General features: G+C 51.5%; 1 protein-coding gene and 1 pseudogene across 1 annotated transcript in view; one reads left to right on the forward strand and one right to left on the reverse strand.

The window, feature by feature from the left end:
- Positions 1-11,528: 11,528 nt before the first annotated feature.
- Positions 11,529-26,506, reverse strand: part of NCS1 (neuronal calcium sensor 1) — a 51,997-nt gene continuing 37,019 nt past the window's right edge. The window contains exons 4-8 of the mRNA XM_063082310.1: positions 25,219-25,297; positions 23,802-23,890; positions 23,431-23,508; positions 21,371-21,487; positions 11,529-15,216 (exon numbers count right to left, since the gene is read on the reverse strand). Of these exons, the coding sequence (XP_062938380.1) occupies positions 21,389-21,487; positions 23,431-23,508; positions 23,802-23,890; positions 25,219-25,297 (345 nt within the window). The 3' untranslated portion in view covers positions 11,529-15,216; positions 21,371-21,388. The remainder of the gene's footprint in view (positions 15,217-21,370; positions 21,488-23,430; positions 23,509-23,801; positions 23,891-25,218; positions 25,298-26,506) is intronic.
- Positions 19,033-20,221, forward strand: LOC134365526 (large ribosomal subunit protein eL34-like; annotated as a pseudogene).

Genomic DNA, 26,506 nt, shown 5'->3' on the forward strand with positions numbered 1-26,506 from the left:
TTCTTTCTTTCTCTCTCTCTCTCTCTTTCTTTCTTTCTTTCTTTCGAGTCCTAGGGGACAGCAGGCCAGGAGAGCCCTTACTGGAGGCCAGGCTAGGCCAGGCCAGAACAGGGGGCCACTTAGAGGCAGGTCAGTCCAGGGCAGGGGGCACTAGGGGGGCTCTTTTCTTCCTTTCCTCCTCCTTCCTGCCATCCTTTCCCTCCCTCCCTGTCTTTCCTCCCTTCTATTCCTGCCTTTTCTTCATTTCTTTCCTTCCTTCCTTCTTTTTATCCTTCTTTCTCTCTTTCTTACCTTCCTTCTTTCTTTTTTTCATTGGGATCTCTTTCTTTCCTTCTTTCTTTCTTTGGGGTCTGTTTCTCTCTCTCTCTCTCTCTCTCTCTGCTTTCTTTCTTTGTTTCCTTCTTTCTTCTAGCCCACCTATGTCCCTCCTGGCCTGCCCTGCCACTAACAGGCAGGATGCCCTGGCCTGACCTCCCCTTGGGCCCCCAAGAATGAAAGAAAGCCCCCCCCAGGGCACCCCCAGGCTGGCCTGCCTCTAAGAGACACCCTGGCCTCACTTGGCCTGTCCTACCACTAACGGTGCTCCTGGATTTTCCTGGCCTGCCACTAACGGTCCCTAGCCAGGCCTGCTAAGGGCCCCACTGCCACTATAGGTGGGCCTGACCAGGTGTAGAGAAGAGACCCACTGGTTGGGCCTGCCTCAGGTCTGTCCTGGCCTGACCTGGCCTGCCTGTAAGAGACTCCCAGGGCAGGCCAGGCCAGTCCAGGTGGTCTCTTACAGGCCGGCGAGGCCAGGGGTCCATAGCACTAAGCAGGCCAAGGGGGCCATGGTGACAGGGCAATCCATGCCTGTGATCTCTCAGGGGGCTCTTAGCACCATGATAGACCAAGGTGGCCCAGGGACAGGCCAGTCAAGTGGAGCACTTAGTGGCAGGGGTGCCCTTAGTGGCAGGGTGGCCCTTATGGCTGTGGTCTGTTAGGGGCAGCCTAGTCAAGGGGGGGTCCCTATGGCCAAACAACCAGTGGGTTCCTTGGACAGGACAGGCCTGGCCCACCCTTAGCGGTAGGACGCCCTTGGCAGCATGTCTGGCCAGGGCAGCCCTTAGTGGCAGGCGAGGGCACAGGAGCCCTAGGGGCACACCAGGCAATGCATGCCCTTAGTGGCAGACCAGGCCAGGATAGAGGTGGCCCAAAGTGCTAGCCCAGGACAGGCCAGCAGTTCCCTTGGGACAGCCCAGGAGTGGTCGGGGGTGTCCTTAGCTCTGAGCCAGACTGGGCCAGGCCAGCAGTGTCCTAGGGACAGTCCAGACTAGGCTAGGGAAGCCTTAGGGGTAGGCCAGGCAGGGCCAGGGCTTCCTTGGGAGCAGGCCATGCCAGGGTAGGGGGCACTTTGGGTTGGCCTTCCAGGCCAAGGGAGCCCTAGTGGCAGGCCAGGCCACTCTAGGGGGCCCATAGAGGCCAGCCAGGGCCGGGGTCCCTAGGGACAAGCAAGGCCACTGGGGCTTTTAGATCCAGGCCAGGCCAGGGAGGCTCTAGGGGCAGGCCATCCAGGGGACTCCTTATTGCCAGGCCAGGCCAAGGAAGCACTTGGGGCAGGCCTGGCAGGCCCTAGGGGGGCCGTTAGCAGCAGGGGGGCCATGAATAGTAGGCCTGGCAATGGAGGCCCTTAGTGCCAAGTATTCTGTTAAAGCCACACCAAATGGACTAAAACAGAAAACTGGTACCAGGAGTGGGTGTTGCTCATACCAGATACTTGAAAATGTGGAAATGGCTTTGGAACTGGGGGTTGAGAGTTTGGAGGAGTTTGGAGGACTTAGAAGAAGACAAAAAGATGAGAGAAAGTTTGGAATGGCTTAGAGACCGGTTACATGGTGGTGAGCAGAATATTCATGGAAATATGGACTGTAAAGACCATTCGAAGGAGGTCTTAGACAGAAATAAGGAGTTTATTGGAAACTGGGGCAAAGATCACCCTTGCTGTGAACTGGCAAAGGACTCAGCTGCATTGTGTCCGTGCCCTAGGACTGTGTGGAAGTTGGAAGTTAAGAGTTGTGAACCGGAGTATTGGGTGGAAGAAATGTCTAAGCAGCAAAGCATTAAGGGAGCTGCATGGCTACTCGTAAGAGCCTGCTCTGAGTTATGGAGGCAAAGGCATGACATAAAGCCAGAACTTCAAAGGGAAGCAGAGTGTAAAGATTTGGAAAATTTGCACCCTGGCCATGTGGTAGAGAAGCAGAGAGCATTTTCAGAAGGAAAATTTAATGGTACTAAGAAGATTAACACAAAAGAACGGGATTATCAAGAGAAGAAAAAGGCCCTGAAGGCATTGCAGAAGACTCTGGGGCCACCTCTTCCATTTCAGGCCCAAAGATCTGGGGACACAAAATGGTCTTGGGGAACAGGCTTGAGGAGCCCTCCACAGGCTCACTGCTCAGGGCTACCTTGGGAAACTGCTTCTAGCACCAGAACCCTGGCTGCTTTGGCTGCTCCAGCTGTGGCTAAATTGACCCCAGGCGTGGCTGGACCTGCAGATTTGGAAAATATAAGCCAGAAGCCTTGGTGGAGTCTACGTGGTGTTAGGTCTTCAGGTTCACGGAATGCCAGAGCTCAGAAGGCTTGGGAGCCTCCACCTAGATTTCAAAGGATGTATGGAAAAGTCTGGGGGCCCAGAAAGAGATCTGTCAGAGGGGCAGAGTCACTGCAGAAAGCACCCCCTAGAGCAATGCCAAGTGGAAATGTGGGGTCGGAGTTGCAGCAGAGAAACCCCACTAGCACCATGTCTAGTGGAGCCATGAGAACAGGACCGCCATGGAGACCCCAGACCTGTGGAAGAAAGGACTCATAAGATTGCTAAATCAGGCACAACACCGGGCTGAGCCTTTCTACCAGGCAGACGAGAATCTTTGCACCTTATCACCTGTTTATGAATTAGTCTCAACTTCACAGAGTGTAAAAGACCTGACCCCTAACCGGCAGCAATTAGAAAGTGGAAGGAATTACAGCTCCTGGGAGGAGCAGCTGACCCTCAGCCTGGCTTGTTAGAATGTTCTAGAGTGGCATGATAAGGATGCCCAGCCCTCTTCCTGCCTCATTTCCACTTTTTGAACGTTTTCTAAACACACGCAGGGCAATGGTGATGGCTCTGAGTTGGATGTGCCCCCAAACTCATTGAAGCTTGATCCCTCCTGAGACTGCTAAGAGGGTGGGAAACTCTGTTATGGTAACTGAGACCTGGGGCCTTGAAGAGGTGATGAGATTGTGAGGACCATGCCCTAGTGAATGCATTAATCCACTGATGGTTTCATGGGGGTCATGGGCGTGGTTCTGATGGCTTTAAAAGGACAGCGTGTGAGAAGCTCTCTCTCCCTGCTCGAGCCATCTGCCATTTTGACATGTGACACCCTGAACAGCTTTAGAATCACCACCAAGAACAAGGCCCTCACCAGACCTGTTCCCTGGACTTCCCAGCCTCTGAAGCTGTAAGCAATAAAAATTGCTTCTTTATAAATTACCCCATTTCAGGTATTTCTTTTATAAGCAACAGAGACATAATAATACAGTAATTATGACTGTTATTTTCATAACACTCAGTGAACAAAATGTAGAAAATTTTTTAACATATCCATAATTATTTTCAATGGAAAATTTTCTGTAAGTAGATTTCTGAGTCGAAGAATGCATGTATTTATGGTTTTTGATATATGTTGTAAATTGCCCTTTAAAAAAGTCTGCACCAAGGGCCGGCCTGTGGCTCACTTGGGAGAGAGTGTGGTGCTGATGACACCAAGGCCATGGGTTTGGATCCCTATATAGGGATGGCCTGTGGCTCACTTAGGAGAGCGTGGTGCTGACAACACCAAGTCAAGGGTTAAGATCCCCTTACTGGTCATCTTTAAAAAAAAAAAAAAAAAGTCTGTACCAATATATCCTTCTACCTGCAATGAGCCTACAGTTTCCGTAATATTGACTATTATTTTTAAAATCTTTACCAATATGGTGTTTGAAATGTTTTATATGTATCTCTTAGTTTATTAATGAAGTGGAGCATTTTCAACATACTGGCCATGAAAATAGGGTTTTTAAAAATATATAAAATATCTATAAAGAGTCCAAGTGTAATGTGAATACTCATGCACTCAGCCTCTCTGAGCCTCCATTTTCTCATCTGTGGAATGGGCACAATGATACCCACCTGCTAGGTTGCTGTTGTCGGTTCCCCAGGGTCACCTCCCAAATTAACCCTTGCCCTTGAATCCTTGACTCGGGTCTTGCTTCTGGCGGATCTGAAATTAAGGCAGGGACAGAAGTGAACACGGGTGGTGGCCACCCAGCACAGTCCAGGGAGAGAAAACTTCAGCCTTTAGACCTGGAGTATTCCTGGGTCTGCAGGCCACTGTCTCCAGGATGGAACTTTAGCCTCTTGCCCTTAGCGTTCATCAAGTCAAGGGCCTTCTGACGACAGCGGGCTTCCTGTGGGCATCTGCGTGGGGGAGGAACGGCGATGGGAACCACGTGTCATTTGTTAAGTGTTTCCTGCATGCAGATGCTTTCTGCACATCCTCCCATGTGAGACTCACAATGACCCCGGGAGACAGGTCCTGCCGTGATCCCCACTTTGCACACGAACAGAGGAGAGCGTGCTGACCCTGCAGAAACGAGGATTCTGTGTGTGACCTTCTATTCCTCACCATGCAGATTGTAGGTGGTCATGGGTGTGCTTCTGAGGGCTTTAAAAGGGGAGTGCATAAGGAGCTCTCTCTGCTCCACTTTCTGCCATGAGAGACCCCTGCATTGCTGTAAAGCCACCACAAAGAAACCCCCACCAGATGTATTTCCTTATCTTTGGACCTCCCAACCTCCACAACTGTAACCAATAAAGTTTGTTTTCTTATAAATCATCCAGTTCCAGGCATTGTGTTATAAGCAACAAAAGTGGACTAATACAGAGGGTCAGGAGGATAAGGATGGGGGCTGCACGCTCATGGGTCTCAGGGGTGGTGGGCGTGGCCAGCTCATCCCCTTCCTTTGTGTCTTGGAGAGTATGGGGCACGGAGATCCCAGATCCCAGCCAAGGACACCCAGCTGCCCGGTGGCCACTGGGATGAGCAGTTCCAGGGAGCCAAGGAGCTGATTTATCTTTGCATCAAGAAGGTGGCATTTCCTCATATTGATGGCTCAGCTCCGTGGCCTGGTGGAAAATTCCAGACTCTGGGATGCGCCAAGTGTAAGCAACCCAAGGGAGAGGACATCAGGCCAAAGGTGATGAATCACAGTGGTGGTCATGGGTTTTGTGTCCAGTAGGCCTGGCCTCAAATCCCAGCTCTGCCATTTATAAGCTGTGTGACCCCAGGCAAGATACTGAACCTCTCTGGGACTCAATTTTCTCATCTGAAAATAAGGATAATGACAGTAGCTACCTCACTGCGCATAAGAGGATGACACACACGTGTAGCAGGGGCAGCGCGGCAGCACACAGGTGACGAGGGGCTGAGAGCCAGCTGTGAGCACGAGCAATAACCACCACAGCAGCAGCCAAGGGCTCTGTGTTCTCTCTGTCAGGTGATGCTGTGCAAGGTGAGTCCCATGATCGCCCCCATTTGCAGCTCCACGGGTGCCCAGGAGGGGCCCTGGGACCTTGCTTGCCCAGGCTTACCACCTCCACTCCTGCATCCTTGGGTCCCCTCTCTGGGGTACAACCTCCCTTCCTCTAACCCCCAACCTCAGGCTCCCATCCCAACCACAGTTCATATGTGAGTGACTGTCCAGCTAGGGATGGGGCTCTAATGGCTCAGGCACTCTCAGGATCCAGTGCCTCCAGTGCCCAGCAGGTTGTGAGCAGGACCCTCCTCCCTGGGACCAGCCCCTGTCCCTGCCCTGTCCCCCTGCTTCTCCCTCCAGATGCAGGACCCCCATCCCCACAGACCCTGCCTCCCTGTATGACAAACATCCGGGAGAGATCAGGGGCGGGGTGACGGGCAACTGCCCAAATCTGGGCTTAACAGGAGCTGCCTCCCCTGATCCCTTGCCTCTGGCCAAAAACAGTTTGATGGGAACCTGGAGTCCCTTACAGACTGGACAAGCCTCTCGCCCCTGGGATTCCGCAGCCTGGTTTGTAAAATGCGAGGTGGTAATACTGGTACTAGCCTCAAGGGGGCGGTGCTGTAAGCGTTAAATGTGAAAGTGCATGAACATACAACACAGCAAGTGCCCAGTGTTAGCTACTGTTAATCATAATCATCGCTGTATTACTTTGTTAATCGTTCAAATGGGCGGAGTTACAGAGAAGAGCTATTCTTTCCAAAAGCACAGGCTTTCCAAATGCACAGAAAGGAGGGCCTCGGGGCTATGGGCCCAGAGTGCCAGTGCCAGCTCCTGAAAGACAACCTCGTGTCTCTTCTTCCTGTGTGGATTCATCTGCTAGAACAATCTGATGTTTCTCATTGCCACAGAGGCGCCAGCTGTTAACTCCATTTGCATACCTCTCTACCCCCGCTTGTCTGTTTCCTACCATCCTACCTCCACGTTTGCTCCTGCCGTTGCCTGCCTGGGACACCCTTCCCTCTCCTCTTCACTCACCTAGATCCTGTTGTCCTTTATGGGCAGCTCAGCTCCAGGAAGCCCCCTGGGGACCGCAGGGGGAGAAGAGCTCCACCCCACCACATAGGGGATCACTGGGTTGGCACTGCCCATCTGTGGCTGGGGTTCATAACCTTTCTACATGTGTGCCACTTCTTGAACCAGGCTGCTTGTTCATCAAAGGCTGTGGCCAAAGCCTGGCATTGCGGCTGCCCAGCATATACATAACCAGACTCTCGTTTGCCTCTGGTGAAACTGGTGAAGGCCTCTGGTTAGCTTCAGTCTTCTGCCTAGAAGTTGCTTAGTCAGCATCCAGCCTTGCGTTAGTTGATTTGATGTGTGAAGTTTGGTGTAGAACCCAAGTCTCGGGGTGAGCCTGAGACTTTCTCAGGTGATGATTCCTCTCCATTGACGGGGAGCTCCCTCCCTCCCAGGCCACAGGTCCCAGCTCTGGCCTCTGATGTTGCACAAATCTGTCCCTTCTGAAGCAAGGGGCCTTTTGACACACATCATATTGAGTCTTCAGAAGCCTCAGAGATTCAAGTGGGCCCTCCACAATATCACAGAACCATCCCCTCACCTCTGGGGCCACCAGCAGACCAGGGGCTAGGAGGTCCTGCCCTCAGTCATAGGACAATGGTACCCAAGCAACTACTCCACCCCTTCTTCCTGACTCTGTTTTTTTCCTGAAAAAAGCTGTTTTATTCTTCATATTTTTTATCTCTAAGATCTGCTTATGTGGATGGCTTACTTTGGATTTCTGAAGAAAGGGCACTATTTCTGAGGCAAGAAATTTGAGACCATGAGGAGGTCTGGTCCCCAAGTCCTGAGGCTTGAGACCAACATGAGGCCAGCCTGCCCAGTCCCCTCCCTGTGGTTTCAGTGAAAAACTCAAATGGCCTCCCTTGGCTCCCAGCTAATCCAGGATCTCTGGGTCCCTAGCCCTTTAGCAGAAGAAAGCCTTTTCCCCAGGAGCCCTTCCAGCTGGGACCTTCAGTCCCCTGAGCCCTTGGAGGAGGCACGCACAATGGGAAAGGAATAGGACAAAGGAAGAAGAGGGGATGGGAAGTCACTAGTGCGAATCAGCAACAGGAGCACATCACACTGTGCAGTTTTTTAAAAATCACCGTGACAGACATTGAGAGTTTAGGTGCAAACATTTGCAGGTGGCATCAGATCATCTAAAGTGGCCAAGCGGAGGCTGGCCAGTTAGCTCAGTTGGTTAGAGCATGGAGCTGATAACCATGGTCCAGGGTCTGATCCCTGTATCAGCCAACCACAAAAACAAAATAAACAAAGTGATCCGGCAGATCACTCAGTATGTTAGGGAGACTATAAATTGTCAATATAAATTGACACAGAGACCCAGGAGGGCTAAATCAAGATAGAGGTATGTTTCTCTTCCTCTTAACAGTCCCAGTGCAAATGGCCCGGGGCTGGTGTGGTGGCTCCACTGGGCCAGGGACCCAGTTCCAGGAGAGAGCTCCTTGGTCCAGCCAGCAGGGAAGGGCGGGGGAAGGATATTGTGCTCATCACCCTCGTCCCATTGGCCAGAACCAAGTCACATGGCCACATGCAGCTGCAAGGGAGGTTGGGAAATGTAGTCCTTTGGGCCTGTGCCCCACTAAAGAGATACACTGTGCCACACCTTACCTTTACCCAAGCTCAGGTGGCCTTCAAAGTCCCCTTTCATGCCCACTGCCCTGACCAGGAATCACATGGTGTTTACCACCCCCATCCCACTGCTCCTCCTGCTCTTCATCATGTCCTCTCTATGCCTGGTGATGCCCTGGGCTAGGCTTTGGCAAGTAAGATTTAGGGAGATATTTCCTAACATGCAGATGTGAGTTTGGGCTTTGGGAAGGCCAGGGGGATCGGGGTGGAAGCCCCAAAGTGGGGAGCAATGGGCCATCCTGGAGGATCCAATGTGCTGTCCCACCCAGAGAGTGGCAGCTGGTCTGGACCATCCTGGTAAAGCAGGGGAGGAGGGGCCCAGGTCTGTGCCTCCCCTGGGCCCAGGGTAGGCTAGGCCAGGGGAGAGTCAGCACAGGCCTTAGCCTGACCAGAGCAGAGCAAGGGACTGTGACCCATCGAGTGCCCTCCGTAGCAGGGGCTCAGCACCAAGGTCCCCACAGATGCCTCCCAAGGCTGCCTGGAAAAGACCCAAACGACCTCCAGCAACAGCTCACCCACTACAAGCTTACCACATGTGGGAAACACAGCCCCGACTACCCTCACAACGTTCCTCAGAGCCTGAGAAAGGTACCCATGGATGAATTTATTCTCAATGCTTTGGTGGAGGTGGTGCATTGTGTGGGCATGTAAATTACTTCCAATCCCCACCTTGGGGACAGTCTCTTTAGTATGTGAAACACTCTAGTCTGGAGTCAGCTCTCCAGAGGGCCTCACATTAGCATTTTAAATATGTACTGTTATTAAAACCTATATCACAGAGTTTATTAGCACAAAGGATGTTAGAAATCTTTTTTCATAGAGGAAGTGTATGTGATGAAGATAAATGTTTGGCTAGAAAGATTCCTGGGAGCTCAGCGTCTTTGCAGCCAGAAGCCTTCAGAGCTGGGCTCTGGGGGGTCCCTACTCCTTGATGGACAGGTGCAGGTGGATGGCTGTTTCTGTACCTGCTTGCTAGTGAATATTTGGACATTTGGCAGAATTTAATCTAAGATCCGCTTTTATTATAACCTTTAACCTGGTAGCAAGGATGTGGGGTGAGGCTGTCAAGCCATGGCCTGCCCCTCCCTGGGAGTCCACATTTTTACCAGAAGACCATGTTAGTTAGAACTCACGCCCGATGTCAAGTGGTAGAGCCTGGCTGGGAACCAGAACTGATTCTAGAACCTGTGCCCCTAACCACTGTCCCACACTGCCCTTCCACAACACCTTTCATTCACTCCCACGGGCGTGCAGGAGTTCTGGCATCTTCACGCCAGCCCTGCCAGAGCAATGCACGGTGCAGGGTGCCCAGTGTGGCCACAGAGGGCGACATCGCTGCCTCCCTTTCTCAGCGGCTGCTTCAACCCGAAAGTGGAATTACGCTGGGCCCTTCAGCTTTGTCTCCAAGGTGGTGTTGGTCTGATGATTCTTTTCACGAAACCGACTCTGAAACGCAGCCAGTTTTTGCAGACAGTGGCTCATTCTAATGCTGGCTGCTTGATCTTATCAACCTACACGCTTCACACATCTTTGGCCAAGAGCAATCTATTTCTAACCAGCAGTTTCGCTCTTGATTCGACATTTCCTTTTATTCTCGGAATTAATGTTGCCTCAACAAGCTCCGGAAAGCGAAGACCATCGCCTTCTCCAAGTCCCCCCTCTCTCCAGCAGGGCAGGGCCTATGCATATTGAGCAAACATCTGGTTACTTGACTTGGAGATGGGGACCCTCCGAGATCCCAGGGTCCAGACAGAGGAGGACCTTTGTGCAGGGCAGCCACACCGACTGCCGTGTCTTGGGTGTCTTTCTGAGAGCTTCCATGGGGTTACTCATCTGCCTACCACCCTTCCCAAAGCAGCCCTCCATGTGGCCAGCGATCAGTCTCTGGGCCCTCAGCGCCTAGCCCATCACAGGTGCAAGAGTCACATCGAGGTGAATGAATGAAGAGCCTGAGCCCTGGGCCAGCGGAGGCAGGACACCTCTCTAGGACCCAAGCAGACATCCTGCAGTGTGAACATGTCACCAGGGATTCTCAGAGTGTGGGCCCCAGACCAGCAGCATCAGCCCAGCCTGGGCTCTTGTTAGAAATGCAGGTTCTCAGGTCTCAGCCCAGACCTACCTAATCAGAAACTCTGGGGAGAGGGCCAGCAATCTGGGTTTTAACAAGCCTCAGGTGATTCTGATACACCCTCAACTTTGAGAACCTGGGTCTAGACCAACTATTTTCAAACATTTTTAAAGCAGTAGACTGGCCATTAGCTCACTTGGGAGAACACGGTGCTGATAAAACCAAGATCAAGGGTTTGGCTTCCCATACCAGCCAGACCCCGCCCCCTGCTCCCCCCAAAAGCAGCAGAAGCCCTTTTGAGAACCCCAATAGATGAAACAGGCAGGAATGGAGATTCTGTGGGTGACATATGGGAGGGGCCCACCCTGCTGAAGTCTGGGCCTCCCAGAAACACGCCTTGAGATTTTCTGGCTTAATCATCACACGTGAGATTCTCACTTCGCACACTCTTTCCCTTGGGAAAACTGGGCAGACAACACCCCAAGCAAGAGAAAGGGTGTCACAGGACGGAGAAGGACCCTAAAACGGAACGGGAAAGAACAGAAACAGACAAAGCAACAGGCCCACACGAGGGAGCGCAGACAAGTCCAGGAAGCGTGTTTAATTACGTGACAGGGACGACATACAGCAGGAGCGTGGAGGCCTGGGCATGCTACACGGGCCCTGCCCATCCCGGCCACGCCGACCCCGGCCCACACCGCCAGGGCCAGAGACACACACCAGCAGGTTCAGACAGGACAGCACCCCAGCAGGACTCACGGGGGGCTGGGCAGGCAAGTGGGAAAGGAAACACAACCATAGCCAGGAAACAGTGCTCTCTCTTTTTGCAAGTTACCCAAATTCCTTTCCAAAGTGGCAGGCTCCCGGTGGGCGCGGGGGCGCTGGCCTTTCACCTCTGCACGTGCTTGACGATGACACTCACATTCAGTCCTCACCACGGCCCTGCGAGGGGCTGAGCAGAGACTCTTGCTCCCATCTGAGGGATGGACAGACTCAGACCCAGTGAGCGGAAGTGACTTGCCCAAAGTCCCAGAGGAAGCTGGTCACTGTGTCAGACTGGGAGTGAGGTGGCCCTCCCTGGGACCACAGGCCACTGCAAAGACATGGGGGAGACAGCGCCCTGTGCAGGCTGGAGGGAAGAGGATTCTGGGCTTATCCCAGTCCTGGGGAGGAGACAGAGCTTGAGCCTACATGCCAAGATGCCAAAACACAAGATGTGACCAGCTGTTTATTCAACAAAAGCCTTTTATTCATTCAAAAATTAACCATTGGGTTTATTCCGCAGATATTAAAAAAAAAAAGTGGGGGGACAAGGCTTCCCATCACAGTGCCCTTATGCTGATTAACTTGCTATCCCTGGGAGTGACCTAGCAGAGGGGCATCTGGGAGACATACTGTCAATACTGTGGGGCTGGAGGCCCAGGGCCCCTCCTCGCCTCCACCTCTAGCCTCCCTCTCTAGCCTCCCTTTGGACCACCTGATGCTGGGGTGGAAGCCCCCCTTACATGCCTTCATCACTCACCACCACCAGGGAGCCCCCCGCGCTTCCTTGGATCCCTTAAACGCTGAATCTGCGCTGGGAAGAGAGTGGCTTTCCCCTTGTGGGCAGTGGGGGCTTTCTCCAGAGAGAGGCCACCTCCCTGGGGAGGGAGCCCCAGGCATCCTGACCTTCCCCCAGTCCCTCCCCAAAGAAGAGACAATGTCACTGAAAGCCCAGGTGTCTAGGAGATTGGCTGTCAAATGAAAAGCATTTCAGGGGAAGAGATGTCAGCACAGAGGATGACACATACGTTTGCCTTGATGTTATTTTAAACGCTGCCTGTCAAATATTGAATAATCGTGACATTCTCCGAAGTCACCATCAACACAGAGTGGGGAGCTGATGCTGTGAGGAAAAGTCCTGGCTGTGGCGCTGGTCCCTGCCCTGGCCCCAGAGTGAGGCTCTGCAGAGGGACCAAGGGCCTGGCCACTGGGCTGGAAGCCCCAAAGAGCAGCATCCGATGGGGCTGAAAAATGGGGGTGCTGATGCAGCTAGGGGAGGAAGGGACAAAAATCGTTCCCTGACTGGCAACCTCGAGCAAAAATGGCCAGTGTCCAGCACCCTGCCAGGAAGAAGGGTGGCCCTTCCGGCAGCTCTGGGTGGTCTTGGGGAATGGAGCAAAAGTGTACTCGAGGCATGGACCCACAGGCACACTGGGCTGCAGTGCCCAAGGACACTGCCTGCTAAGGCCAAAGGCCACACCGTGGCTCCTAACCAAAAGGCCAGAGGGCAGGATGATGGGACAAGGCCTGGCACACCAGTGCTCAATGGCTGTCTCGAGGTTGGATGCCTCAGCTGGAGGCGTCCACATGCTCAACCCCGGACAATTTGCAGCCACAGGTGACTCCCCTGACGCCTCCAGAAGAGGCTGCATGACCAGAGGCCAATTGAGGCTCTGGCAGAGGCCAGAGAGAAGCAATCTGACCCAGGAAAAGGCCCCACTGTCATCCCCTCAACTCCAAGTCACCAAGTCCATCCCCTGCACTGGGTTCCAGGTCAGAGCTGGGCTGAGCAACTGCGACAGTTGGTGGCAAGCGCCAGGCCTCCTGGCCAGTGGCTGAGCAGGAAGCCGACCCACGGGGACCAGGAAGAGTCCACGTGCCAAGTCATCTGTGAAGGGAGAACCACTGCTCCCACCCCTGCAGGACCTGCGGAGCTTACAGTGGGGCTATGGTGCAGCCCAAGGGTCTGCCAGTGCAAGAGCACTGAAGAACACTTCAGCCAGCAGGAAAGGACATGCAAGCCCTGCACGGTAAAGCTGCTTTTTGGTGGAGGGCGTTCGTGGGCTGAAAGTCTGCTGCGGAGGGTTAATTAGCAGGAGAATCTGGCTTCCTGGAAGTGCAAAGTGGACACCAAGAATGACCCAGAGTGGGAACCAAGGGCCAGCTTTTCCCCTCTTGGGGATGGGATGACAGGCTGTAGACTTTGCAAAGAAGAAGCAAGAACTCTAGACCCAGGCCCGGCCCTAGACAGCTGGGAGGCTGCTCCCCCACCCAGAAGGCTTCCCTTGGTGAGGACCAGTTCTGGGCCCAAAAGGGAGCCCAAGTGTCCAGGAAACACTGCATAAAGGGACAAGGTGTCATCTGACATATTCAGCTACTGGGACAGACCCCACACACAAGCAACCAAGGCTGCTGTGTGCCTGAAGACTTGTGCAGGAGACAAAGTGGGGGCTGTGCTATGACTCAGACAGTCCCCGTGTCTGCTAGGGTCTGGCAAACTTAGCCACAGGCCACAGAATCACAAATGGTAGAAAATGGAATTCCAGGCTCATACAATGTCAGCACAGAAAAGGGCCTTCAAGATCGATCAGCCAGCGCCTCCTGGCTCCGCAGACGGGGCAAGTGAGACCCAGAGACGGCAGGGGGTTGCCTGCCATTATGGAGCAAGGGCCAACCTCGGGCTCCTGACCACCAGTCTAGGGTCGCCTGATGATCCTGGTGACAGTTCTGGGGCTGTCCCTGGTCTCGGTAGCAGGCAGAGCTAGAAGTCTCCTGTGAGGGAGTGTGGGCCACAGCTCTGAGGAGCAAGAGCCACCCCAACAGGACTGCCCGGACCCCTTCTCTCCTCCCCTCCCTCCCCGCATCTGAGCTAAGACAGGGACAGGGAAGAACACCGTGTAGTCTACATGGACAGGCAGATAGGAAGGCGGAAAAGCAGAGGGAAGAGCTCGTGCGCTGCTCTCAGCTCCGCCCCGCCCCCACGGAGGTGGAGGTGTCCCTCCCTGCTGCTAGCTTGCAAGCCCCCCTCCTACTCCTGCCTCTGCACCCAACCCCACCTTTCCTGCTTCCTGCTCTTAGGAAAAGGCTCTCCACTTTCCATGCTGCTGCAAACACCAAAGCAGGAGCTGAGAGACTGAAAGACGTCCCCTGTTCGTCCTCAGAAAAAATGTTGTGGACCCAGAGGAGGACAGAGGGTGGGGACAGGTGGGGAGGCAGCGGGGAGAAGGGATTTGGAAGGAGGCATTGGGCTGGAGAGAACAGCGCAGTAGCCATTTAGGAATTCCCGCCTTTCCCCTCCCCAGATATCAAGCACAGTATTGAAAAAAAAAAAAAAAAGTTTGTTTTTGGCTTCTTGGCCGCTGCAGGCCACCCTCCTCCCAGGCGAGTGTGGGCAGGTGGGTGAGGCTGCACGTGTAAACGTAGGCCCCGCAGCCCTGGGAGCTCGGACACACGAGGCAGCAGCAACAGTTAACAACCAATAAATAAAAGAGATCCATTGTATATGTATGTAAAAAAAAAAAACACCTCACTTTCCCCACGAAAAGCACAATACTGTTATCACAAAAAATCACCATCATCACCATCGATTATCCTTGCCACACGGGTGGCTTTGCTGCTGAGGATGGGATGACAGGTAACGCCCATCAGGCAGGCCCCCCCAGACACCCCTGGGCTCCCCACGGGCTCCTCGGCTGCCGAGGGCCCAGGCGGAGGCAGAGTTCTCTGAGGTCCCCAGGCCTTCTCCCCATCGGTCAGTCTGTATCTTCTAGGACAGAAGGTAGTTTGTTATTTTTTCTTTTAAAATGTCTGTTGGAAATAAAAAACAAAAGCACGCGCGCGAGAGAGCAGGAGGAACCGAGAGGCTGCCCGCCAAGCAGCCGTGTCCTTGGTTTTGCAGAGGGCTGTAGCCTTTTCCGTTGTGTTTATCATTTTCTGGACAAGCAGAGGTGGCTGGCGACTGGAGTCAGTGGCTTCAGGCGGTGGCTGGGTGCAGGGCAGGTGGGGGGAGAGCCGGGGCCTCGCGGTCCAAGGGCCCGGCTGTGTGTGGCTGCGGAGGGACGCTGGGGGGACACACGGGGTGGTGTCAGGGCTGAGGTGGCCTCATGGCACGGGAGGAGGCGATGGTTCCCAGGCATCTGGAAGACACAAGGAGGTGGGCAGGTTAAGAGCGGGCTGCCAGGGACAGGCGTGCAGAGTTGACGGGAAGGTCAACTAGAGGGTAGGGTGGCAGTCCACGTCGCAAGTCCAAAAACCACGCACAACCTGATCCCCCCATGGGACGCTTCGTATTTATCCTTAAGAAATAAAAAAGATGTTCACCACCGTTTCATCTGTAATAGGAAAGCAAAACAAAACAAAAACGAGACGGGGGACAACCTAAGTGTCCAATATCAGGGGACTGGTTGAAGAAATTGGGACATAGCCATGGGATAAAATAGTTTACAACCATTAAAAACAGTGCACGGAATGGCAAATAAGCTCATGAAAAGATGCTCAACGCCATCAGTTATTAGGGACATGCAGATCAAAAGCACAATGGGACAGCACATCACACCCGTCAGCATGGCTATCGTCCAAAAATAAAAAAGGAAAATCGCAGGTGTCGACAAGAGTGCGGAGACACGGGAACGCTTGTGCACAGCCGGGGGGGATGGAAAACGGCACAGCCACCATGGAAAACGGTGTAGTGGTTCCTCAAAAAGTTAAACACGGAGCTGCCATATGACCAGCAATTGCACTCCTAGGCACGGACTCGAAACACTTGAAAAGGGGTACTCGAGAAATGCACGTCCATGCTGTTCACAGCAGCACTCTCGGGAATGGCCAAAAGACGGAAACAGCCCACGTGTCCATCGGCCCATGCAAGGCCATGTTTTCCAGCCATGAAAAGGAATGAAGCACTGACACATGCCAAAGGAGATGAACTTCACAAACACCGTACAAGGGGAAAGACGCCAGACATACAGCGTCACATGTGATATGACCCCGTTTGTATGAAATGTGCAGAATAGGTCAATCCAGAGACAGAAAGTGGACGGAGGCTGCCAGAGACTGGGGAGGTGTGGTTGGGGGATGTGGGGGGGTGGGGGCAGGGGGAGAAGCTGCTTAATGAATATGGAGTTTTATTTGGGTGTGATGCAAATGTTCTGGAACTAGATAGAGACGGTAATTGCACAACACAGTGAATGCAGTAAATGCCGCTGAACTGTTCCCTTTAAAATGGTTAATTTTCTGTTATGTGAGTTTTACCTCAATAAATTTAAAAGGATAAAGAGCACGTGGGTATCGTCATGTCTGTTGCTGTCGGTGCCACACACAGAACTTCCCCGTAACCCGCTCCACGGCCACGTTTCGGGCCACGTTTCCATCCACATCGCTGCTCCCGTCACTGGACAGGGGGCAGCATCTGACCCGAGGGGGAGTGTTTTCCTGATGGGTGTGAGGTGATTTGAAACATTATCTGGGCCAATCAGGTTCCTCTCTTAGAAATTAGAACTAAGGAAATTGTTAGGAGGTATGGGGTGGCAGCCCTGGAGGAAGCAGGGAAGCCCTGTAGGACGAGGCTTGGTGTGGCCATTGCAGTCCAGGGACAAAGGGGGGAGCAGAGAAGCTCATGGGAGAGAGAGAACAGAGCAGCTGCCCAGAAGGAGGCCAGCGCACCCCAGGGGAGAACCCGTGTCCTCTCAGAAAGTGACCCGCCATCCTTGTAGTGCCCCACGCCTGCCCTGGGAGGCCGGCTGCATGCCATCGTGTTCTTCACCTCTGGCAGTGAACCTTTGTGGTCTGCCCTGCTCTACTTGTGACAGCTTAAGGTGGGGATGGAGGGTCTCTGTCCCCCGTACTTTAAAGAGCATTGACTGACATGACTGAAAGCTCATGTGAAAGAATGTTCAACACAGGATTGTATCTGCTGGTTAAAAACTGCGAACACGAAGCTCATCAAATGCATTTAAATGCATCAATTCATAATGACGATTTTTAACTTCATTGGTCACCCCTAGAGGTTGTTAGAAAACCAACTCATTTTGCAAACAGATAAAGAAAGAGAGTCAAGCATCTATCCTGCCTTTCCTATTACAAGCCAGGCCTCGGGGTCACTGAAGAGTTAATGAGGGGAAGTTTCCTTTGTCCAATTAAGCCAGCTAACAAATGAAGGAAGAAAGGTAGCATCGGAACATCACCATGTTGCATGTCTGATGAATGAATCAATCTACACAACATCAGCAATGGCTGCTAACAGCACCGGAGGCTGCACAACACTGCTCGTGAGCTGTTCTTTCCAGAAACAGATGGAACCAAATCCCAAACAAGCCTGTAGACCCACCTGCCCATTCTCAGGAAGAGCAAGGAACAGGGGGGCATGTTAAAAACACCTTGGGAAGAGGGAAACTGCCCGACGGTGCAAACTATCCGACGGTGGGAAAACCCTGCAGAGTGTGTTTATCAACAGTGTGTGCACCAACAAGGAGCAAGGAAAAAAAGGAAAGGGGAAATCTGACAGACTTAAATAAATGTAAGAAACCTATCAGCTAATGCAGCAGGCAAACTTTATTCAGATTCCGATTTCAGTAAACAAAGTGGAAAAAATGGTGAGATAACAGAAAACTAGAAGTGCAAGCGGAGATTGGAAAGTATTAAGGAATTATTGATTTTTTCAGTTTTAAGGATTTTTTTTAAAAAGAATCTTTATCTTTTAGAAATGCATTTTGAGATATTTATGTTTTAACAATGTTTTGAATTTGCTTCAAAATAACCCAATGTGGGGGTGGCAGGGACAGGGTACATATAGATGGTACAAGATGGGCTGGTGGACTTGTGAGCGGAAGCCGGCTATGCGTACAAAGAATCACACTACTCTCTCTACACTTGTATGTGAATGTTTCCATAAGAAATATTTTTAAATCCCTTCCCAAAATTTCCAACAACTTAGGTGTCCAGCACCAAAGGACTGGTTCAATTATGGCCCAGCCATATCGTGAAATACTATGCAGCTATTAAAAATGAAGGTCTCAAATAGCATTTAATGATGTAGAAAATAAGCATAATCTCAGCTCCTGAAGAGGTCAATGAATTATATTACGGTAATTTATTTAAGGACTATGATACATCAGGAATCTGAAGAGGCAAATAAATCACACAAATGATAGAACACGACTTGGATGTAATTACTGTGGAGTAGGCTCCAGGAAAAGCCTCAGAGAAGGAGGAAGATAAGAGCCATGGAAAGGTGGATTATGTCACGTGCGGGCCCTTGTTACTCTGAAAAGCTCGTCCTGGAAATAATGTGACATGGTGATTTGCAAAAGGAGACTGAAAAATTAGACAACAGATCAGGGTTCATGGTGGGACCCAGGGCTGTATATTGAGCTTTTTTAAAAATTTTTGTATATCAAGGATTTCTAAGATAGAAATAAGGGTAACAGTCCCTTGACACATAGGTTTTAATTATATATCCCTATGTGACCTAGTTACTGAGTACTGTATTAAGTTTTTTAAGTGTTCAATTTGTTTTAAATCATTTAGTGGACACTAAAATGTTCACTGTGCTATCTGGCTTGTATGTGAGGGTATTTTTAAATAAACTTTTAAATTGAGCTTTTCTTTTTAAACATATTTTCTAATGTCTCTTCGATGAAAAAGGATTTCTTACATAAAATAATAGTCATCATAGAAGCTTCAAAATGATGTAGCCCTCTGAAACAAAAAATCAGCAAATCAAATCCGATGATACATAAAAAGGGTAACACACCACAGCTAAGTGGAGTTTATTCTAAGAACGCGAGGTGGCTTAACATTCAAAAATCAATCTGTCAGGGCTGGCCAGTTAGCCCAGTTGGTTGGAGCACAGTATTAGAACACCAAGTTCAAGGGTTTGAATTCCTGAACTGGCCAGCTGCCAAAAAACAATTGTCCTTGCTGCTTCTGGGGACAGCATCTAGAGGGTACTCAGAATGGTCCAGCGTCTGAAATACCATCATAGGCGTTCCTACTATACAGCCTCTAACAAAACTAGGCTGTCCTGAACCCCGGTGACAGAATTATCTTTTTTTTTACCAAGAAGCTTGGGAAAGCACCAAAATTTGCATGTGGCATGCGTCCAGCAGACTTCAAGGGGTTCATGCTGTGAGACCTGAGGTTCTTCTGAGGTTGTACAAAATGAAAAAACACGCCAGCAGGACCTACGGTGGTTCTGCGTGTGCTAAATATGTCCATGACAGCACTGAGCATGCTTTCCTTACTGAGGAGCAGAAAATCATTACGAAAGTATCAAAGGCATGAGCACAGAGTCAAAAAGTTAAATTAAATAAGGAAGCTTCTTTGAGTAATAAAACAATCAAAAGGAAAAAAATCAACCTGTGTAATCATATTAACAATAAGAAAGGAGAAAAGGTTATATAAGCATCCTGATAAATGCAGAAAAAGCATTGGATAAACAGGTAACTCAGCAAACTAAAAAAGAAGGAAACTTCCTAAATCTCTCTGTCTACAGAAATCTATCTACAAAAAGACAGAAGCAAACATCATAACTAATGGTAAATTCTTCTCCCCAGATCAAGAGGGAAACGAGATGGGCCCATCACTAGTCCTATCCAACAGTGCACTGGCAGTCCCAGGGTCTTGGATATACGGTCAAAAACCAGAAACCAAATTTCTATAAACCAGAAACAAACAGAAAAAACAATTTAAAAATTACTATTTATAATGCCATCAAAAACATCAAATATCTAGGAATAAATCACCAAAAGATGTGAAAGACCTTTTAGCTGAAAACACTAAAATATTATAGAGAAAAAATTTTAAAAACCTAAGTAAATAGAGGGATATACTATTTTTGTGGATTGGAAGACTCAACATTATAAAGATGCCAATTTTCCCCACACTGATCTGTAGATTCAATGAAAATCTCAGTTTGTGTGTGGAGACAAGTGGATTCTAAAATTTATACAAAAATGCAAATAGCCAAAAGTAGTCAAGGTATTCTTAAAAAGTGATGGGATGTCACTTTCAAGATTAGGTTATAAAAAGACTGTGGCTTTTGTCTTGGGTTCTTTCTACCCCCCTCTTGGAAAGCTCACCCTGAGCAAAGCCAGCAGCCTTGTGAGGCAGCCCCGTGCAGATGTCCACAGGGTGCATGATTGAGGCTGCTAAACCACAAGGGCGCTGGCAAGCTGTTCACCTCCAGCCAAGCCTTCAGATGAGACCACAGCCCTGGCCAACAGCTGATCACTATCCCAGTTTGCTTGGGACTGAAGGGTTTCCTAGGACATGGGACTTTCACTGCTAAATCTGGGATAGACCTGGGATGGTTGGTCACCCTACTGACAGCTGGACTGCATAGTCATGAGATGTTGAGCCAGAAGCCCCCAGCTTAGCTGTGCCCAAATTCCTGCTGCCTGTTCTTTTAAGCTGCTGTTTTGTGGTAACATAGTAGGTAGCAAAGGATACTACAGCACTTTGCAGAAGAGGATATTAAGACGGATGGTACACATGTTATGTGCTCAACTTCACTGCTCATTAGAGAACCACAAATTAAAATTACAATAAGCTATCACCACACTCCAACCAAAAAGGCTAAAGTTAAAGAGACAGTAAATATGCAATGCTGGCCAGGACGTGAAGCAACGAGAACTCTCATACACTGCTAGTGGGAGTATTCAATGGCACAACCACTTTGGAAAACTGTTTGGTGGCACCCACTAAAGCAAAATGTACGCAGATCTCATGTCCTAGCAATTGTGCTCTTAGGTATCTACCCAGGGAATGTGCACATCTGTTCACCAAAAGACAAGCACGAGAATGTTATAGTTGGACAGGACCCTGGGGGCCCTTCACTCCCCCCACCAAGTCAACAAGGAGGTGGCAGCAGAGAAGAGGCAGAAGAGGTGAGGGACGATGAGAAAGAGAAAGGAAGACAGTTCCCCACCCCTGAGGCCTCTGCTGGGACACGCTATCACCCCACACTGACCACAGACCCAACCAGAGAAAAAGAGAAACCACATCGGAGCTGTTGATCAAGACAGCCGGGAGCTTAGGTCAGAGAGGGGACAAGGAATTCCTGCTCCCCAGACCCCTGGCCCTGGCTGAGAACTGTGATTTCCAACGTGTCTTCAGCCCACGGAAAGTTGTATTCAAGCAAACTCACAAGGATGAAAGCAGAGGGGCCTGGCCCTGCTTCCTAGGCCTCCCGTCCCAGACTGGAAACCTGGGTACTTACCTGCCGACCCCAAGTGTCCTGGGGCTGAATCCTCATCCCTGCCCCCACCCAGGCCCCGAGTCCCCAACACTCACCCAGCTCTGGGCCCTGGACTATACCAGCCCATCATAGAGGGACAGTGCCTGCACGATGGAGGGGTCCGCCTTGGACCCTTCCTGAAACTCCTGCAGCGTCAGCTTCCCGTCGGCATTCTGCAAGCAAAGAGAGGAGCCACAGGTGGAGGGACCGACCAGCAGCCTCCCAAGTTGGGGGCCTCTGATCAGGAGGGAGGCTGTGTGGCTCAGCAGGTAAGCAGGGCCAGCACAACACAGACCCAGGCACTCACCAGCTGGGTGACCTCGAGCCCATGGCCTACCTCTCTGGGCCTCAGTTTCCTCGTCTGGGGACTGGGGGTAATTGCTGGCTTCCTCAGGACACTTGGCAAACTGGAAGTGCCCCGTAGCTCCATACTCATCATAATCACCACTATGAATTCCTGTAATGGTGCTTAATCCAAAAGGGCTAAGAGCCCCATGCATTGCTCTGGGGTCACTCTTGGGAGGGGATTTAAACCATCTCTGAAACAGCCCACACTGGACCCCAGGCGGGGGCCAGGCAGAGCTCCACAAAGGCATAGAGGGGTGTGGGGGGGTCACTTGGGGAGGGTATGGTTTGGGCCAGAATCCCTCCCGCTGAAGCATCTCTCTAGGCAACCTGTGAGAACGCAAGAAAAAGGCCTTGGAGACCACCTTGTCCACCCTGTGCACCCAGAAAGGACAGGTGGGGACAAAGGTTCGGACAGGCACAGCATAGCCGTTCTTGTGGGTCGCTCACCGTGCATCTGGCACGTGCTAAGCACAACCCAGCTCGATCTCATGGTACCCTCGCGGCCACTCTGAGAAGAGGGTGCGGCTTCTGTCCCCGTTTACCAGTGAGGAAACTGAGGCTCAGTCACCTGTCCAGGGTCCCATGGCTGGTAATCGGGCAAATCAGATTTACACCCCAGTCAGTTGGACTCCAGGGTGTGCACTGTTTCCCAAAATAAGGGAGGTATGAATGGGGAAATTTAAAGAGTGCATAGTCTTGGCATTAAATAACATCAAATCACACCATGAGGAAGTTATTATTCCTCACTCCGCACTCTGTGGATAAACCTTTTGATTATTACCAAAAGACCAGCTCAGTCTGACGCTAGTGCGTCTTTAACACCCCTGTAAAATGCGCTAATCTCGCTTTTTTAATTAAGAAAATACAAGCCTTAGGCTCAAGGTTTTTAGGACAAGCAAATGTACCCAGCCAGAATGTCCTGAGAAGCCCCACATCACCGTAATTTGTATATTTTTATTGAAGGCAAGCCAGACTGGGTTTGCTTACCATCATGATTTCAAATTTCCAATTAAAATAAAGTTATCTTAGTTTAAAGAAAAAAGAAAGGTTTGATTTAAAGAAGGGTTTCTTAACCTGGGGTCTGTGGACAGAATTTAGCAGGTCTGTGCACTCACATGGGGAAAAATTCAGTCTTTCTTTTCACTAACCTCTAACTGAACAGTAGCGTCTCCTTCAATGATGAATCTAGGTAATGACCCCCAATAGAACCAGCAGTGCCTGTGACTTTGTCAACAACGGGGATCACAGGTATTTTCATAGCACATCACGGTTGCTGCAGATAGGGCAGGTTTTGAAATGACGGGGTCCTTAGACCCACCACTGCATCTTATCATTTAATGTGTTAATAAAGAAGCTCATATAATACTATATCACGGATTCTTTCTTAAAAAATACTTTGATAGCTGTATTCAAAATAACTGGCTTCCTTTTTGATCCTGTGGATTTTATTTCATGCACTTAAAGCCACTATTCTGAGAAGTCCCTCAACTTCTCCAGAATGCTAAAGGGGCCACGGCAGGAAAAAAAAAAAAAAAAGGGAAAAGACCTTCACTGATTGAAGAAAACATGTGGGGTAAACTTCCTTAAAACTCTGGACATTTGGTGGGAATGGCTGCCGACGGTGGACATGGCCCCAGGCCATACTACCTGCTCCGCAGCCAGTCCCCTAGGTGGTCAGGGCAAAGCCAGGCTCCGGTGTCTCCAGCCCTGCCCACTGGGGCCCAGGCCTGCCCCCCATCTTCCCTCCCTGGTCAAGGCCCAGCCTCACCTTGTCCATCATGGCAAAGATCCGATCCACCCTCTTCTCAGGGGTGTTCTCCTCCTCGGGGAGCTCCACAGTGTTCCCCTGCCAGGGACAGACAGGCGGGGCTGGGTCCTGGCGCTCTGGGCTCGAGGCCAAACATGTGCCCCCCAGACCTAGGCTGGTTCCAGATGAGGCCCGCCCCTCCCTCCCAGTCCCCTTCTCTGACGTTCTGCCCTGGAACATCTCCCCCACCCCAGCCCCACCATCCGCCCAGCCCCTGCCTGCCTCCCCAGGTGCAGATGCACAGAGGGACCCTAGGCACGAGAGTGGCCAGGCCCAGCCTTTAACCTCAGTGCCCCTCTGGCCACCCCCACCCCACAGGACCAGCCTCTCACCACCATCTGGTAGATGGCATCCACGATATCCAGCATTTCATTCCTGGTGATATAGCCGTCGTTGTCCAAGTCATAGAGCTTGAAGGCCCCTGTGATCAACCAGCCAGGGCTGAGTCACCCCTGCCCAGGGAAGGGGGGCTCTCCAACTCCCCCTACCCTCTGCACCTCAACACAAAGTCAGGGATCGAGCGGCCCCATTACTCATTAGGTTAACCGATATCTACATCAGGATAGAGGGACGGTCACACACACACCATTGCAACTAGGGCTAAAAAATAAATAAATAAAAATAGAGGGTGGGGGGCATTGGGTCTGCCAGGGCTGAGGCCTCAGTGGCTGGAGTTGAGTGGGTGGGGGGAGCAGGGTGCCCAGGATGAGGAGCCCCCCCCTTCCCCCTGCTCCAGCCGCAGCCCCCTCAGTCCACTCCCTCCCCCAATTATGATGTACCCTGCTATGGCCAACAGTAGAAAACAAAATAATACATCCAGGAGGGAGAACTTTTGCATAAATATAATTATCTTTTATTCCTAAAAGCAGAAAAAGAAACTGCAGGGTTTTTTCACTGCTGATGGAATAAAGTGTAAGAGTCTTAGCGAGCAGTGAGTTTTTCACCTTCTCCTCCTCAGATTGCTTTTCCAGCGCCCTGCGTTGCAGCTGAGCCGCCCAGGGCCTGCGCACCTCTGCTCTGCAGTGCCCTCCCAGCCTCCCCCACCTGGGGCCCCTTCCCTCCGTCTGCCGCCTGCTGTCCCCCAGCAGCCCAGCTCCCGACTCTAACAAGAGTTCCTCTCCTGCCGGCCCCCACCTCCCTCTCTCTTCCTCGGCTGCAGTGTTACAGGATTTTTCCAATTGTGCCACCGCCGTTCTAGACTGACAGCCCTGAGAGCCCCCAGTGGATTCCCAGCTTCCCGCTTGGTATCACCATGTGACAGTGTCAGCCAGGATTGGTTGAATGAATGAGTGAATCAGTGAATGAGTGGCCACTGAAAGGTGGGTCCAGCACTGGAACCAGGTCCTTTGAGTCCACCCTGCAGCGCCCATTGCCCAGGCCTGTACCTGCTGAAATGCCACCGAGGCACCTGCCAGCCACCTGCCCCCCATCCCTCCCCATCCCCCCTGCCTAAAGACACCTCATTCCTCTTGCACAACTTGCACAAGGCTTCCAGGAAGACTCCTGTGACCTAGAAGGGCAGGGTGTCTGCGCCAGTCTCGTAGCCCTGGACAGATGGCCTGGCCCAGTTATCCAGCCATGTGAGGCCCACCTGCCTGGGGTCCTCTGCCCTACCTCTATGGAGCAGGGACACCACCAGCAGTCATTGCCGTGGGTATCTGGCACCCCTGCCTGGTGAGGGCTGAGGCTGCCTCCCTCTGACCTGGGACCACCCAGCTGCTGCCCGACAGGGCTGGGGGCAGGACTCACACCGCAGCTTCTCATCCAGGGTTCCCCGCGAGGTCACCGACAGCGCCTGGATGAACTCAGAGAACTCGATCCGTCCGTCCTGATGGGAGAAACAGGGGTGGCCTCGGTCAGCTCCAGGCACCTGGTCAGGCCAGACCTTGGAGGGTGGTGACAGGCAGCAGCAGACACCGACACCCATGGCCACTGGACACCCAAGTGGAGAGGGCAGGAGCCGACCAAAATGAGCAGATCAGAGAGGAAGAGGGAAGGGGAAGGGGAGGAAAGGGAGACAGAGGCTGGGGAAGGGGGTGGGATAGGGTTAGACATGGGACAGGTTGGGCAGGAGGGACAGGAAAAAGGGGTGAGGCTGCAAGGAGAGGCTGACTCCACTTCTAACGGGAGAAAGAACCAGAAGCACCAACACACACACCCTCTCTCGGCAAGAGCAGCCCAGAAGCCCCTCAGCCTAAAACCACAGGCTCAGGGGCTTTTAAAGAGGAGAAGGCTCTGCAGATTGTTTAATCCTACCTGTTTGTTTTGCAAAGGAGGAAACTGAGGCCCGGAGAGAGTAGAGCCCTTCCCAGGCCCAGGGAGTGCGACTCCCAGCCTGGGGGCACCTGGGGAGAAAGTTGGGGCATGACAAAATGGAGCCACTTGAGCACCTAACAGCAGGGAGTGCTGTGGAGCTGGGAAAATGCCAATGTGGGGCGAAGTCTAGAAGGCTGTGACACCCCAACAGTGGGTACACCAACTGTCAGTGTGGCCATCGCCAAGAGGGGACACATGCTACAGCTCAGATAAGTCTTGAAAACATAATGCTCAGTGAAAGAAGCCGGGCACAAATGATCCCATACCATGTAATCCCCAGAGCCTCAGTTTCCTCATCTGCAAATTGGGGTATTAGAATTACCTATCCCACAAGTGGTTGTAAGGCCTCACTAAAAATAATCTGTGTGAAGGGCTTATCACATAGCGTTTAGTAAATGTCAGTTGTGATTATTAATACTATTATTATCCCTGGAGGCATTTGCCTTTTGTGCTTACAGGAGAAAAATTAGGGTATGCATGTGCATCAGGGTGTATATGTGTGCATGTGTGGCCATGTGTCTCTGTGAGCATGTGTGCGTGTGCATTGTGTGAGCATGCATGTGTGTTCATGCATGTGTGCATCTGTATGTGTGCATGCATGCGTGCACAGTATATGTGTGTATGTGTGCATGTATCTGTGTGCACGCATGTGTGTGCATGTGTATGTGCATGTGACCGAATATGTTTGGTTGTGCAGGGTCTGCATGCATGTTTGTGCATG

Source organism: Cynocephalus volans, chromosome 17 (genome assembly GCF_027409185.1).
Source record: "Cynocephalus volans isolate mCynVol1 chromosome 17, mCynVol1.pri, whole genome shotgun sequence".
In the NCBI taxonomy this organism is placed as follows: domain Eukaryota; kingdom Metazoa; phylum Chordata; class Mammalia; order Dermoptera; family Cynocephalidae; genus Cynocephalus; species Cynocephalus volans.